This window comes from Lontra canadensis, unplaced genomic scaffold (assembly GCF_010015895.1).
Source record: "Lontra canadensis isolate GAN:19392208 unplaced genomic scaffold, GSC_riverotter_1.0 scaffold21, whole genome shotgun sequence".
NCBI lineage: Eukaryota > Metazoa > Chordata > Mammalia > Carnivora > Mustelidae > Lontra > Lontra canadensis.
Genome location: NW_022631015.1, coordinates 14543917 through 14561432, shown reverse-complemented (window position 1 = coordinate 14561432; position 17516 = coordinate 14543917). Strand labels below are relative to the sequence as shown.

General features: G+C 49.0%; 1 protein-coding gene across 5 annotated transcripts in view; it reads right to left on the bottom strand.

The window, feature by feature from the left end:
- JARID2 (jumonji and AT-rich interaction domain containing 2) overlaps nt 1–17516 on the bottom strand; it is a 254541-nt gene that overhangs the window by 58744 nt on the left and 178281 nt on the right. For all 5 annotated transcript variants that reach the window (XM_032861601.1, XM_032861598.1, XM_032861602.1 and 2 more), the window contains one exon: nt 7724–7893. In XM_032861601.1, the coding sequence (XP_032717492.1) occupies nt 7724–7893 (170 nt within the window). The remainder of the gene's footprint in view (nt 1–7723; nt 7894–17516) is intronic.

The window sequence follows — 17516 nt, the reverse complement described above, 5'->3', positions numbered from 1 at the left end:
TTACTGTTCACAGAAATAACCCCTTCCCGACTTCCTCCGCCACAAAACGTTCCTCTTGAGGACTTGAGTGACCTCAGAACAGTGATGCTTCGGCAGCCAGCAAAGGCGCTCACCAGCAAACAAAACAGGACTGTCCCGACTAAAAGTTTCCCCCACCCCATCTACCTTCACCAAACGGATTTCAGAATCTCTAGAAATTAAGGAGAAGGCCAGAGACGATTGTGCGGAATACCACTGACTCAGTGCCAGCAGCCAGCGGCGGGGAAGAGCGAGCCTGCTTTATTGTCAGGGAGGGCAAAGCCTCGCGCCCGGCCAGCCCTCTGAGCAAAATGTCTTGGAATCTGAACAACTGATGAAGGTCACAGAGCAATTAAAAGGGATCCATCCTTCCCCTCCTTGGCGCAGAAGAATGCCATGGTTTCATGTTTCTTCCCAACTAGCCTGATCAACGATCCTGGCAAACAAATCACTTGCTCAGCAGAACTCAGCCACATTTACACAGACTCCACTGGAAAACCAAGGATAGAAAGGCTAGTCTGATCTGGAGAAAAGAGAAGGTGGCACCTTTAGCCCTCAACACAGTTGTGAATACCATCCTGGACCCTGCTTCCTCCCCTCTGCTATAGCCCTCAAAAAGTAAGATGCAACGCCTCTCCCAAGGAGCCATCAAAAAAAGTTGTGTACCACTGTGGCAATGTGCCTTCCTCCCCAAAGATCTCGTATAATGTAACCACATTCCCATTTTGCTCCATGAAGTTCATTATTAGTGAAGTGTTCCTTGCAATTGGAGGACTGCTTAATTGCTTTCTAGCAGGTTAATCCCCTTTTATTCTATGACCTCTAAACCACCCCAGGCTTTCTGCATTTGCCCTACTTAAACAATTTATCGTTCTTAATACCCAAGGTCAGTCCTCTAACTATCTGTGTGCTCCCTGTAAACAAAGCCGGCTACTGTCCACAGAGAAAGCCCGGGTGGGCGGGGGGGGTGCCTACCTATAAGGTCGTCTGTTCTCTGGGTCTTTCAGAAGGTTCCTTCCTAAATCTCAAATCCTGTCTTTTCCCCTAGGGGAAACCAAAAAGGACTGGGCACACAGAAACCACCTGAAACAGGCTTATTGCAGATGGAAGGGCCTGTCAGGGATAGGAGATTCTAGGCCTAGAGCTGGATCCTTGGATAACTGACCCCAACCCAGGATGGTGGAGGGACAGCGGGCCCCTCTGCATTTCCCCAAACCATTTCCCCCCAGCTGCCAGCCAGGATCACCTTCCGGAAGGCCCTGGCCTTGTACAGCACCCTGTCAGCTGCAGAACCCCACTGGGACCCAAATATGTAGCCCAAGGCCCCCAGGAGTGGACAACACAGCTCACACTTCCCGGCATGCACCTGGGGCCCTTCCAGGCCGCGATAGAGGCCACACCCACCCCACCCCCCATGCCCACAAAGCCGGCTCCAGTGCTCCTTCCTTTGCCAGATGGCATTTCCCTCCTGGTGCGCCCTCTGCACCCATCTACCCTGGCATCTTCTACAGGTTCACTGTGAGTCTCTCTGCTTTTGTGTTCCTAATCTGTTTTCTAGGTGTCTAGCATATAAAAAGGGTTCCACAGAGGGCCCGCTGAATTAATTAGCAACTGAATGACAGCTGATCACTGAAGAATCTGTAAGACTCTAGAAACAAAAGGCAGGCGAGTCCCCAGACAGAAAGTGCTGCTCCTTGACCAGAACACTGCCCACCCTACGCAAAAGACCTCTCTGCACCAGGCAGGTCTGTGATGCTCCATGTGACACCCTCCCCACCGTGTGTCCTGTGTGTGTGTGTGTGTGTGTGTGTGTGTGTGTGTTTTTCAAGAATCCCCTTTGGGAATCCCCCTTGTTTGCAGCGCCCCATAAAGAGAAAAATGTAAATAAGAGAAGCATTTAACCTGCCACTGCTCTACTGTGCTAAGCTTTTTAATCTGTTAATAATCATAGTCAGAACAAAGGAAAGACGATCCAACTCATTAGGAACAGCAGAGGAACGGGGACGGCACCCATCGCTGGGCACGGCACACGACGCACAGCCCCTTCTGGAGGGAACCAGGCGAAGATACTAATTGCGCCTCCAGCAGAAGACATGCAGACCCCCTTCGAAGGAGCTCCTTAAAGATGCATACACTGCAGGCAAACACTTCCAGCCCCGCCGCACTGTTCAATCCACATTCACTTCCTCTAGAAATTTTAGGTCATGATCTTAAATAGGAAAGGAGAGAGAGCACCTTGCCGAGCTGAGCTGAAAGGTGTCTGAGGGCCTGGAAGCAGATTTTTTTTTTAATCACTGAGGCTTCTGAACCTGACTGGCTGGCTAGCATGTTTCCATATACACGCTACTCCCGGGGTCAGTAATGGCCCAGAGAGTCCCCACCCACCACCAAGATATCTGATGGAATTGTGGGGAAAAGGCATGGTCTTGGGATCTCGGGAGGCTGGGAACGGACAGTCCATCTGATCTGACTCGTTACTTCTGCAGCCAGACTCTCCTCCCGTGTAAATAAGCTGCTTATTAAAGGCTGATTTTTACCCCGAACAGCGCCGGCCGTCACCCAAGGCTGAGGGAGCAAACGGGGCTCTGCGGAACCTGGAGTTTGGGGGACTCTGACAAGCTCTCTGTGGTCTGGAATCTGCAACCCAAGAAGAAAGCACTAGAACGCAGGTTGCATTCCTGGCTGCCAACTTCAGAGAACAGGAGGCAAAGTCAGGGCAGAGGCCAGACTGAGGACGTGTGTCGGCCACAGCTGATAGCAGAAAGTCAGAACGTCTGAGCACAAACATGGAACCTGCTAAGTGACGAGACACCCACAAAATGGATCCAGTATTTATGGGATGCTGTTCGGCAGGAAAACCAGACTACACAGTGACTGGGAGAGAGGTGGGGTTCGCAGAGGGAGGGGGACACAGGTGTCTCTCTCTCTCTCTCTCTCTCTCTCTCTCTCACTCACACACACATACACACACACACACACACACACACAGAGGGAAGGCTCAGGAATATTTTCATCACAGAGATGGTTACCAGTGGTTGTCTCTGAGAGACCAGAGGGAGGGTATTTTAGATTATTAGTCTGCCTACTACCCCCATTTTTTCTGCTGACGTTCCCTAGAGAAACATGGAATAGTTCCCTGACCAACAACAAAAGTTCAACACCGTATTTTTCTTAACTTCAAATACGAAGAAAACCACTGACGTACCACTATATCAGGGATCTGTTTAACCCTTGTGCACATCAAACTAGGAGTTTTAATTGGCTCAAGCAATCACATTCTCAACTGTGCCATGCCTGTACCCCCAGGCCCACCCCATTCCCAGGACTGGCAAGGCACCATAGAGGAATCACCTATCATTTGGGGGCTTTTAAAGCCAAATCAGGTTAAGCATTTCTGACTTCACAAAAACATAATTTAAAAAAAGAAAAATAAATAAAGCTAAAGATAACTCGGATTTTTTTTAAGCACTTGTAGTCAAGAAATTACAGGAGAGTACAATATTGTGTATCAGACCAATCCAGTTTATCAGGTAAAGCCAAATAACGAAACCTATTTTATTGCCTGGCTCATAAACTCAGAAATTTACAAAGCTCAGAGCATTTTTACACAATTGTTTTAAACACACCTCCTGGACTTCGCTTACTCAAGCCTTTGTTCCATCCCACAATGCAAAGTACACTGTGGCGATCTTCTGACCTGGTTCTCTTTTATCTAGAGCCACGAAACGTCAAAGCTGGATGCCATTTACAGAAGCAATCAGCGTGCCTCTCTACAGAGGCGTTTTTTAAAAATAATGTCTATACATGTGCACACGGCACAAATTCCTCTCTAAAAACTGAGTCGCACCCGCTCCACAGCAAAGCCCTTCCTAACTTCAGCTCTCAGGAGCCAACTTTCTGGAATCCTAATGAAACAGGATCAGTGAGGCTTTCCCTAAAGAAAAGCAAACAGGAGTCAAGGCTCCAAGTAAAATCCAGCTCCAATGGTACTAAGATGCCACGTGTGACCAAGGGCACAGAAGCAGGGTTCCACCACCCCTGCACTTTAATTATTAACCTGAAAGTGCTGCTGGTGACCCAGTTAACCCTTTCAGAGACTGCTTTAACTAAAATCCCTTCCTCCCAGCACCTTGTCCCACAGTCTCTCCAAGAACAGATGACAGCCCGGCGTGGTTCGCTGGTCACGGTCCCCACTCTTTCCTTCACAGACACCACAGCATGCAAGCTTCTCCTCTGGGCGCCACACATTCCGCTCCATCTTCACCCTCGACCCCTTGGGCTCCCTAGAATCTCAGCAGGGAGCTCTGCAAAACCACGGAGATGAGCCACCTGCCTCACCTCCCCTTAGTCCAGGCCAAGCAACCTCCAGCTGCTAGACTAACAAATTATTCTCCTTCGTGTCGCGAGAGTCTGAGAACTTTCAATAGCCCATTATGTCCAACATGAATGTGAACTCCTCACCTTCCCTTCTTTAAGGTGTCATTCCTAAAGCAAACCAGTGGGAGGGAGACCAGGGAGGGAGGGTGGGAGGGGGAGTAACAATGGTGGCCTCAGTTAGGGTGTCAGAGCCAAAGCAGGGGGAGGAGATGGGCAGCCCAATCAGGAGTGGCAGAGCCAAGCAACGTCACAAGGGGTCCATGTGGCAGAGGAAAGGGCAGCAGCAGAGACGGGTGTGTGTGTGTGTGTGTGTGTGTGTGTGTGTGGTTTATGCTGGAAAAAACTGATCAAATGAACAAATCCACTAGGGATGACAGAGCCAGATTTCTCGGTCTTTAATGTGGAAAGGAAGAAAACCAGAATGCACCCACAGATGTTGAACTGAAATCAGAGGTATCAGTGCAAATTCACAAAAGTGGACCTACATCTAGATATGCTAACTGAGCACATGTGTACATCTGCACACACACGTGTTCCTGCGCATGCAGGTGCGCGCGCACACACACACACACACACACACACACACACTACACGCATTCACAGAGCACCTACGATAAAAGGCGCTCTAGCTAAGAGCACGTTGCAGGCCCAGACCGTGGCTCCTTGGAGAAATGGCTGGTCCCAGAGCTCAGGCAGCAAAAGGAGGATGAGCCCGGAGCAGGGTTGGGCCCAGAAGCAAGGCCGGAAGGAGGACAGGGACAGGGCAAAAAGGAAAAAGAAGCCAGCTTAGAGGGGCTGCACTGAGGAGATATGGGACAATCTGAACATCAAAACAGAGCAAGAGAGGTGTGTCTGGCTGCTCAGGTAGTAGGACATGTGACTCAGTCTTGGAGTTGTGAGCCCCATGCTAGAGGTAGGCAGACTGTACTTGAAGTTGAAAAAAATATATATATTTCAATGAAGACACACACACACACACACACACACACACACACACACACGGATATTTTGTAATTGGCTCCATGCCCACTGTGAAGCCCAAGGTAGGGCTCGAACCCATAGCCATGAGATCAAGACCTGAGCCAGGATCAAGACGCAGGCACTTGACTGAGCCACCCAGGCATCCCAAAATGTACTTTTAAAAAATGGATTATGACCCTTTGAATGAAATAAGAATCGAGCCCATACAGATTTTCAAAAACTAAATAGTGTTTGATGAGAAAAGGAATAGGGGGTTTCAAAGAACCTCCCACGAAACACTGCCAGAAACACAAAACGTTGAATCTAATGATGAGGAAACACTTGATAACCTGAATGGAGGGCCAATGGACAAAACAAGTGGCCTATAATCTTCAAGAGTCAGAGTCATGAAAGACAAAGACTGGTGGGGAGAGAAGACCGCACACACCTGCTCCAGAGGAAGACCATTAAAAATGCCCAACAGAGAAAGAAAGAAAAGAAGAAAGAAAAGGTAAGGAAAAAAAGAAAAAACAAAATGCCCAACTGGGACCTGGATCTTCCCGCTCTGAACTGGAGCCTCTCTCTGGGGCAGCGGTGGCCAACCTGAGAAGAGAGCTTGTAAACAGTAGGGACAGATCACTGTCAATCTTTTGATTTGGATCATTCTGGAAGAATGTCCTTATTTTAAGAAAATACACGCTAATGTGTTAATAAGGAGTGATGGGGTACAGGGTGGAAATTCTCCAGTAGTTTAGGAAAAGAAAAAATTCTATCCTACTGAAATCTTGCTGTAAGTTATTTCATAAAACTATTTGTTTTTAAAGTACAGAACTCTAACCCTCAAGCCCCGTCCTCCCCGCAAAATGACCCACAGCAAAGCCCTCGACCTCCTGCTCCCTTTCTGTCAATGAACCTCACCAGAGGAAACCTCCATGTACACAGCTTTCTCTACTCCCAACACTCCTCTGCACCTCCCATGGCCGTTAAGAGGCTCTCTGACAATCTCGCACCTTCTTCAACAACTGTGATGAAGTTAGTCCCTGTAGCAGCCAGTTTCCCAAGTCAGACCATGCAAATCCAAACTCAACCTTTATTGAGAAATGTGAGCCTCGACCTTGCACTCTGTTCCTCAGTCCTGTTCACATATAGGGACGACTATTTTCACCATTTATATACAGTCGAACCTCAAACAATGTAGGGGTTAGGTAGGGGTGTTGGAATCCTTGTGTAACTTATGACTCCCCCAAAACTTAACTAGTAATACAACCTACGGTCGACCACAAGACTTTCCCATAACATTAACAGGCTTAACACGTATTTTGTATGCCACGTGGATTATATATTGTGTTCTTATAATAGAGCTGGAGAAATGAAAACGCTATTGAGAAAATCTTAAGGAGGAGAAAATACACACCCTGCTATATTTAATGTAGAACAAAACAAAACCACCCACACAGAAGGGAGCCTGGGGCTGTTCAAACCCATGTTGTCCAAGGGTCAACTATACTTGGAAGTCATTGCCTGAATTCTTCCCAAAGTAGTACAGGGAAAGTGTGAACCTCACTCGATGTGACTTACGACAGACTTTACAAAACTTGAGCAAAGGTGACAATCTCCACTCACATAACCTAGGGGCGGGGGCGGGGGGGTAGGTCACAGGACAAACCCTGTGTTGGCAAAGCACGTGTGTGGTGGGGGCAATGGAGTTCTGGAAGGGGAGTGGGGACAAGTCAGGTTGTAACAGTAAAGCTATAGAGACAACAATCCGGGGGTGCCTGGGTGGCTCAGTGGGTTAAAGCCTCTGCCTTCAGCTTAGGTCATGATCCCAGGGTCCTGCCCCACATCAGGCTCTCTATTTAGCAGGGAGCCTGCTACCCCCTCCCTCTCTCTGCCTGCCTGTCTCCCTACTTGTGATCTCTCTCTCTCTGTCAAATAAATAAATAAAATCTTTAAAGAAAGAAAGAAACTGGGGCGTCTGGGTGGTTCAGTGGGTTAAAGCCTCTGCCTTCGGCTCAGGTCATGATCTCAGGGTCCTGGGATCGAGCCCCCCATCGGGCTCTCCGCTCGGCAGGGAGCCTGCTTCCCCCTCTCTCTGCCTGCCTCTCTGCCTGCTTGTGATCTCTGCCAAGTAAGTAAATAAAATCTTTAAAACAAGAAAAAAACTACGATCTGAGACACTGTGGAGAAGCCAAGAAAGGGGATTTAAGTGTCAAATGATGCTAAAAGGAGAAACGGGAAGGCTCCGGTAGCCGCTTTCCCTCCACCGCACGGTCACCTCCCACAGAGAACATCTAACTTCCGCGAACCGTCCTCCCTTTTCTTGCAACTAGGCTCCTCCTCCCCCCGCCGACCGGGGGCAGGGTCTCACCTCGAAGGCAGAGAAAGGTAAGAAAGTCTTCTGTCTTGGGCTTCCTTTTAGAGAGGTCCGAAATCTGAGTCGCCGGAGGGGGCAGCAGTGGCTCCGCGACCTTGACCGGGGTTGTGCTGGGACTGTTCGGCTGAGACTGAGCAAACTTCCTTTGTGCTTGCAGCCTGGGCCTGGAGAGGCAAAGGAGAATCAAACACGAATCAGGCAGAGATCGGAGGATATAGATCTACGTGTGGCCATAAGGTCAGGACACGGGAGGCGGGGGGGGGGGGAAAAGGAAAAAAAAAAAAAAAAAAAGACCCTGATTCAAGCAAACTCTTTCTAATTAAGGTTCTCTATCTCTCACACGCTCATAAGCCACACTGCAGAGGGCCGTAAATTTGGTTAAAAGGCTATGTTTTATACACGGATATAAAACGGGCGCCCTGAGCGTGCCTGCACGAGCCACGTGAAGGCCGGGCATTCCCATTGAGGACAGGGGATTAATGAATGGCCTTTTTACTTTTAAATTAAGTCCGGAGTTACGACACTCAAATCATCCTGCCACACGTATCCAGCAGTGTCCGCTTCAACGGGGTCCTGTCACCAACACATACACGATTCCCTTCATCGGTGCCCTTACACCAGGCTCCTACCCCCAGCCACCTGCACACCACTGACCCTGTCTGCACCCCCGAGGAAGCAGTCTCCCCACCTCCAATCTCTTCCGACCCCAGTCCAGCCACACAAATTCGTTACATGAATGAAAGCTTACACTGCAGGAAAAAATCGATTTCTCTAGTCCACCCAAAATACAAATTCTGGGTACCCTCTGCTTACTGTCGAAGTCCAAACTTCATCCAGTCAGGGCTTCGAAAACCGGGCCTGAATCTCCCCTGTCGGGCTTCCTCCCTGACACAATCCCACACAGACACTGACCCCTCGTCTAACCGCCGTGTCTACAAATCACAACACTTCTCTCCTTAGTTAGCCATCAACTAAGTTGATCCTTTCTATCACGAATCCTGATGAGTCTTGGAAAGCCTTCTTCACTTTCTTCCTAGCACTGCAGCCGCCAGTTGTCAATTTCCCTGCTTCCACGTAAGAATACCACCTCATTTTTAGTTTACGTGTAACCAACCTGACATTTATCACGGATGACCTCGATCAGCTCTTTCTTCACTGCAAAGATCTCGATTCACAAGGGGAGTGGCAGGTACTTCTGAGGGCAAGAACCCGCAGGTTAGACCTTCTGGCCAGCCCTACTCATAGAGACGCTCAACAAACAGGATTTGAGGGCCAGGGGAGGGAAAAAATCCAAGAGAGAAGAACCCACAAGCAGCCCCATGGCACAGGGATGGGTCAGAATCCAAATCCGAATCAATCACTGTGTGCAATTGGTAACTGCCCCCTCACCCCCAAAAACAGCTTTGAGTAATGAATGTTAAAAGAACACCACAGAGATTAGTAAAACACAAATAAATCTTCTTTTAACTATTGTCGGAATTACATAAAACAGTAATCGTTGTACCTTAAACAGTTGATGACTCAATACCTTCAGGTATTAAATCAACATTCTGGTATTTAACAAACTAGTACAGCAAAATACACAAATACACACACACACACACACTTCCCCTCTATTTTCTACTAAGAAACTAAAACAAACTTTCACCACCCCTTGTCCTGACCAGTCTCTACTCTTGCCTCCCTTCCCAAACCTACAAGAAACACCGCCATACAGACGACGAGCCCAGTACCAACTAACATTTGCTCAAAGGGGAGACAACACCCCCAACTCCTTACCTACCGGGCAGCCTGCAGTCCTTGACACCCACAAACATCACGGCTAACCACAGGCTCCTGCGAACCCAGGAGGAACCACAGTGAAGCAGCCACGTTCACAAGCTATCAGCAAAGAGTTAAACAACGTTAAGGGACACTCCCAGGTATTAAAAGGGTAAGAGAATGGGGCAACACCACTGTCCCCGTTATGGAGAACAAAGAGTTTTGTAACCAACCGAATGCCCCGCCTACCCCACACACATGACACAGGACAAGCCACCGAGCCCCGAGGAGGGCCCTCCAGGGGGAGATGCTGAAGGACCAGACGGAAAGGAGGAGGGGAGACTGAGACAGCACCAGGGTGCTTCTCAGACTGCGGGGATCACGGTTGTTGAGCCTGGTTGAGTTGGTGAGTCTGGTTATGTTTCTCCCTCTGCATTTCCTATCAGTTGCAAACAGGTATTTTTATAAAAGGACTAAATGGGGGGAGGGGGGATATGAAAAAAGAGGGGGCAAGGTAAGCTCAAACTTATTATTAGACTCTACAGACATCATACAGTTTGACAGAGTGACTGGACCTTTCTAGCTGCTCCTTCTCAAGTTCTGCGTTCAACTCCCTGGTGCAGGCGGCAAGGGCGTCTGGAGGAAGGGGCATGCAGGAGGCAACTACCGCGTCCCCACCAGCCAGAACCCCACGACACAAGGCCACCATCGGGGTGGACAGACCCCACAGAACTGCCCCGCCCCTCCAGCAACGTCGGCTCCCTGTGAAAAGAAGAAGCCCCCTCGCCCTCAGATTCCACCTGACAAGTGTATCCTTTTCAACTGGCACCTGCAGGAACACGCCCATCTTCGACTAATCGGACCCAATTCTCACTCTGAGCATTAAAGAAACCGGACAGGAGTACTGCCTGCAACGTGTGGGCTGCCACTCACGGCTTTTTAAAAAGTCAGTGACAACAAATGCCACCCATCATGAGCCCGCAAGGAAGTCCGACACACACGCACGAGGCAGGAAAATATTCCGCAAATCCGGGACCCAGAGGATAAACTGCTCCCACCCCTGTTTGAATAAAAGGCACTTTTTGCCTGATGACTTGCTCGGTGAGAGCATGAAAAATAAAGCCGTTAACAAATTTAAAATGGCAGGCAAACAAATTACCCCTTAAAAGAATAAGCCAAGCTCCCAAGTGATAAAGTATTTGCAAGACCCAGATGAAACCAGGGACTGAGCTGCAAGACAAACCAGTGTCTTTTAAAACAAAACAAAACAAAACAAAACAAAACAAAACAAAACAAAAACGGCGGCCAGAAGACTCTCTCTTTTGCACAAAGTGCAGGTCTGTGGTTTGGCTTCTCATCCTGCAGAGTCCTGGGAGGATTACAGAGGTGCTGGTGGGGCCCTGCTGGTCCCACACAACAGGAGAGTCTGGATGACCTGGCATGGAGGCCACACCCACAGGGGTAAGCATGCTCCGCCCGCTCCACTGTGCAGGGCACGTTTGAGGCGATTTATTCTAGACTGCCAGATACGAGGAAATAAGTGAGTGTTATTTTCAGTCAGTAAAGAAGGGGGAGGTGGCAGGTTCCCAGACATGAAGCACATACAGAGTGTCTCCACCTGGAGAGGCCGGGGAGAAAGGATCTCTGTGGAGCAGAGGCGCAGGCCACACAGGCCACCCACCGAAGGCTGGAGAGGGAGGTGGAGGGCTAGTCAGGTATACCCGCCTCCTGGGCATTTACTTCGCCCACCCCCTTCCAGCGGCTGACACGCTACCCACAACCACGAGCACGGTCCTTTCCATTCCTCAGCGTGAAGATGTCTGAAAAGGCCAACACTGTTTGGACAAAAACAGTTCCCAATCATCGAGAGGGTGGACAGAGTGTGGGGCCCCGGGGTCAAGTGGAAAACACTATGTGGGGCCTTCAGGGTTGGCCAAATGGCCGTCCACTGCCCACTGGGGACCCATAGCAACGCCAACATTTGGAAAGCACAGAAGGTGTGTGTGTTCCTCACCCAAACCAGACGGGTCGACTAAAGCATGATGCAGTCCCTTGTTTGTTTTATTAACTGATCAAGGAAGGCGTTTCCCCTTACAGAAGGCTTCCTTCTAGAAACCTAGGTACATCCTTAGGTCAAGAAAACCCAGTTAAAGCAAACTCTCCCGCGAGCCAAGTTAAACAGATCAAACCGATTGAAACCAGCAGAGGAAGACATGAATAAATGTATTTACAGAAGAATAAATACACAGAGGCTTCCATTTTATTTACTGTGCATTAAGATCAAGGGTTGGGTGGGGGTGAGGGAGGAGAGGTGGTCTGGGGTCAAACCACGACACCATTGCCCATCCACAGTGTGAATGTGTAGGTGTCCACCAAGTAAAAGACTAAGAAATTCAAACAGCAAGCTCAGAGAATAGAGATACAGGCTGCTACTTGTTTGGCGCTTGAGACAAATGTTAAAAGCTAAAGTCTTTAGATATTTTGGGAAGGATCTTGCCAAGATCATCCTCACTACACCGATCAGCCGAATGAGGGGAGGGAGACCTATCTGAGGCCACACGCCGCTAGGGTGCAGGGCAACACGCAAGACCAAAAGGCAAATGCTTGGTGCTTGGGTCAGAGTTTTCTTGGTCCCATCACGCTGCATCCAAGTGGGAGGGAGGCCCAGCCTCATCACTGACAAGGCCATCTGGGGTGCCTTTTCTCTAGAAGCTCCTGGGTCCAGGAGCCCCGTGTCAATTCACTCATGAGACAAAAACAAAAACAAAACCTCAGCCCTGCTGGGGTGAATCCCATTTAAGCTAAAGTGTCCCAAAAAGGAGGAAAGGAAATGTGCTGAGAGGAACGTCAACTCACTAACCTGATCTCTGAGTGTCATTCTATGTAGAGATAGATAAATGCCCTAAGACAGAGAGGCAAATACCTAAGAGATCATGCTTACTTGAGACTGCTCTCTCCATCTAGAACGCTCTTCCCCTTCACCTTGCCAAGGCTGGCTTCTCATCATCCAATGACAAGAACACTCCAGACCTGTTCCTTTTTAAGGAGGTCACCTTTTCACCGTCTCTGCTCACAAGTCTTCTATGTGGAGGGAAGGACCAAACCATCCTAATGTAAGTACACTGCCCATGACCAACCCCTCAAGCCCAATTCCATCCCCTGCCCTCTGGGGGCAAAGGAGGGTCTGCAGAGGACACTACTGCTGTCTCCCCTGCATACGGGTGTCACCAGGTACAGAAGATACGCCCTCCAAGACACACCCTCCATCATGCGGGGAGGACACAGCAGGAACCCTGAGCTGCTGTACCATCCATTCCTGAGGAATCACACACTTACACACACCCACGTTTTTGGAGCACAGGGGCACACTGAATGCTATCCAGAGGGGCCAGAGAGAGATGGGTGGACCTCAACGAGACCCAAACGGAAGGGGAAAGGAAGAGGTGTGTCGTTCTGCCCCAGGGAAAATGACCAGCCATCCTTCTGTAAGTCTACCCAAAGGTCAACCGGAATTCAGTGTCATTACAGATCCATTTCACAGGAATCTACAAGTCATCTGCCCACATGGTCACCATTTGTGCCACTTCCACGGTCATCACTTAGTTAATTCCGCCATGTGCTCACCAGCAGCGGCATCCAAAAGAAGCCAAGTGAAGTCTGGTTCTGGACCTCGACCATTGTGCCGCACAAGAGGCCATCCCACCACAAGGTTTGATGCCCTTGTGGGTCCACGTGTCAAACTGTCCGTGGGCCAGCATCACCTGACGCAGGATGAGGGTCCAGCCGCAGCCCCATGCCCGTGGGACAGGCACATGGAGGCCGTGCGTACTGCGGGATCACACTGCGTGAGCGCCGCTGGGAGCCTCCATCCTCCCCACTCCTCCCTTCAACAACTCCCTGAGCTACACACAAAAGCTGGCATTATTTTTCTCCAGAACCTTCTCTCATTTGGGGTTCAATTGGCATGGCCAACAGCCAAAAGAATGTTTTGCTTGATTACTTAAAATTTTACCCAAATAAATCTTGAAGTATATTTCATATTTAGGTTAAAAAAAAAAAAAGTTGAAGTAACTTTATGGGAATAAAGAGACCAAAAGAAACCTCGGCACTATTCTGAAAGTCAACAAGCAGCAACACACCACCTACAAAGAAATGCCACTGACGAGCAAACTAAGTTTCATGCAAAATTATTTTCTGCTTTGTTAGAAGCCTTCCTGCGGCTCCTCCTGCTGATGGCGCACGCAAAGCTGTTAGAGGCTCACGAGGGGGCAGCGGTGACAATCCTGGTTCCCCTGCCTTATCTACAGGACGGAGTTAACCGGCTTAGTGCTATCTGTGTGCTCCATCTCTAGGACAGCCCTAAATACAGAGCGACAGCAACAGCGATTTCTAGGTTAATTACATTCCATTTCTGTCCAGAATTTCTGATCGTTTACCAACCCAAGAAGGACACAGCGTGTGGGCAGGACTCGGCTGGAGAAGGCAGGAGTGCGAGGCATTTAAAGAAATGCCAAGCTGGCCCCTTATGGAGGGGAGTGTCGGCCAAAACACCGTTTTATTAACTAAATTTTCCAATATGAAAACCATAAGCTGGCAAAATCCAATTACTTAGATTACATCTCAATTCTAAACGAAGAGCAAGGAATGTGTGGGAGGGGAGGGTCTGTTCATTCAAAAAAATAAATAAATAAAAAGACACATCGTGTCTGGCAAACGCAAAATGACCGACACGGCTGTGCTCTTTGTGCCGGGGTGGGAGTGGGGCCTGACACTTTGCCAACTTGCTGAAAGGCCTATTCAAAAAAAAAAAATTTTCCTGTGTTTCCATCCCCAAAATAATTACTCTATTCTACCCCAGACACACACACACTACAAACCTGGCAGCAACTCAAAGAGATCAGGAGTGTATGTGTGTGCGCGTGACGGGGACTGCGGGGGGTTGAGTGGGGCAAGAGCCTCTGCCCAGGGCAAGCTGCTCACCAAATTCAAATGCAAGTGCAGTTGTGGGCAAACCACACAGGATGGCTGTAAACATCCTGGAGAGGAGAGAGAAAATAAACACATCCTCAAGTGAACCAGGAGGCCAGCACAGACCGACTCATCCCCCCCAACTGGAATGAGAAGCCTTGCCAAAAGATGACCCCCTTCTACGCTTGCCTCCCACCCTGCTCCGAGCTACCTGCAGCGTTTGCTTCCCCAGGGTGTGAGGACGGCTCGGGACCGGAAAGGGAGGTCAGCGGGCTCCGGGAGGAGAGGCACACTGCAGAGAAGGCTCGCCTTATGGGGTTTCTGGAGCTCCTGCCATACTGGTTTTCACAGACCTCATTCCTTGCTTTAACTCCTAAACTAATACAAGAGGACGGAGATGCTCGAAACCACAGGACGGGAAACACCCATCTCATTGGTCTCTGTGACCTTACACAGGCAGTGATTCAGAGTCGAGGTCCCCAGATCCCCTGAGAAGGAATGTGCACCGAGTCTGGCTCAGTCAGAGAGGTAGAAAGGAAAGCACAGGGGTATGAGAACCCTGGCTCTCATTCTACTGAGATGCCCTCTAGGGCAGGCTGGCCTTCAAGTCCTTCATTAAAGCCGGGGGGAGCGGGGCACAGTGGCACACTGTGGAAAGGAGAATATGGAGGCCCCGTCTAGCTCCCTCTCATCGGACCTCATCTATAAAACCTGAACACAGTAATTCCTATAATAAATTCCCCTTGGGGCTGCGACTTCACAGCTCCACATGAGAAATACCCAACTTTCTGCCCATGCCCAGTGGGAAGTCGGAACGTTCTCTCAATTTCCCCAACGCCCGCAGGGCTCCGCTCACGACTCCGAGCACCAAGTTTCTAACTACAGCTCATCCTGCAAAACAGCCAAGGGGATAACGTCTCGATTCTGAGATAAACAGCCTGCCTAGCACTTCACAAGGCCGGAGCAGGAAAGTTAAAATATATATACATTTTTTATATGGCACAATTCCAGAAACCATTCCACAGTTCCGTTAGATGATCCTACACCCTGCTTAAGATTTCACCTTTCCAATCACGAATACAATCCCTCATGTAGGGTGACACCCCAACTTCCTTCAGAACCCCAAAACACCCTGAGGAATACCAACGTGACGCAAATACACGCATATTCATCCGCTTTACTCATCACAACACCGGGTGCCCAAGGAGAAGGCAAGCCCGTAAACCCAAATGTCACACAATTGCTCCCAAGCACCATACTCCCTCAGAACATAGGCACTGGAAAGCAGAAAGAAGGAAGGAAAGTGTGGTGGCGCCTGAGCAGCTGAGTCGGGTGAAGTGTCCAACCCTTGACTCATTTAGGTCTTGATTTCCAAGACTTGCACTGGGATCCATGCTGGGCATGGACCCTACTTTAAAAAAAAAAAAAAAAGGTGAGCCTTTGTGTTTGCTCAGAGGAAAGGACTAGGGAACAGAAAGGATAATATCAAAATTTAGTAACAGCACTAACTACCAGTAAGCCAATGCAGAACACCATCTTGCTGAGAAAAAGAGTACTTAGGCACATAAATGTCAGGTGGGCGGGGACAGCCCCCACGCACAGTATACAGAGTAACATGCAGTAAAGCTTCTGATTCAATTAATTAGAAATTATGCAATTATGCTTAAAAAAAAAAAATCTTCCACGGCACCCTGAAATGTCAAAGAACCAAGGACAGCCTGGAGATCATGACTCTGTCATGATCAAGGAAATATTTGACACTGACTTCTTTTGTGCGCTAGAAAGCAACCATGTCAAATTTGAGAGGGATCATCATTAATCAACAATTAAAGCGGCAACAAAGCCCTTTTGTTCTGTCAGTCACAAACGTCCCACGTGTTACGGTTTACCACCTATGGAAAACTGCCTGCTTTTGCCAGGCAGGCACCAGAACCTTCTTTTTATCGGGGACCCAACCTCAACGCCAACCTCAGGATCCAAGAGCTGCAAATGCTCTTTCTCTATGGAGACAAGTTTCACAACAATCCTGAGCAACAGAAGCAAACAAGGTTCGGAGTCCTGGGATACCACATGGAAGTTAGGAATCCAGCCAGGACCTGGGCAAAGAAAATCCTGATACATACTGTAGTTACAAGGTGTAAACAAATTATCTAAAGTCCATTCAGTTTTAAAAGACTCAAAGAGCCAGTTAAAATGTTAATCTGCCTTTCCACTCTGTCTGGAAGTAGCACTGCCAATTTTGTTTTTAAAACATTTCAACAAAAACCCATGTGTTTTCTCAACGTGAGGTTACTCAACACCCAGTTGCAAATGGCCAGAAATCTCCCTGCATCCTGGTGAAGGAGATGGTTGTGGGAGGGACAGTGAGTGCATCACCTGGTGAGGGAAGAATCAGGTCTTACTTCCTTCCTCTCTTCCTTCCCGGAAATAAGGAAAATTCTATGAAGAAATGACCTCTTAGAATACTTCACGGCTCATTCATTAAAAAACAACACCCGGTGGGAACCTTCGAAGGGTACAAACATAGTCAATCCTGTAGGAACTAACTCCCCACCAGAAACACTCACGATGGGGTCGCGTGGTGGGGGAGACTCTTGATTCCACAAGCACGTGACACACCAGAGCACAAAGGCAGTGCTCAAAACTAGTCCCGGAATGATCCAGAAGAGGCTTCCGCTTCTCACGTTCCTCGGCTTCTCAAGTAGTAGGTCAGCTAACCGAGACCTGCCTTACTGCACAGGGGAAAAAATAGAAAAGGGACCCTACACCATTTCTGCGCCCACTGGAAATCCCATGAAGTAGCCGACAAGCACCAAGAGATGGCAACAGAGAGTCCTCAGACGCCCCCGCTGGGATCACCACAGCAGAGAAGGGCTTCTGATTTGGGTGGATTTAGGATAAGCCCTGGCATTCACCAAATTTTAGGACCCACACTAACGATGCTGGCTAAGAAACCAGCCGCTGGGTAAGGAAAGCAGCAGGATGAACACTTTCTCCCCCACCAATTCAATTACAACTCCAGGTCCTTGCTTGTCTGGAAAACACAGGGAAACTCACA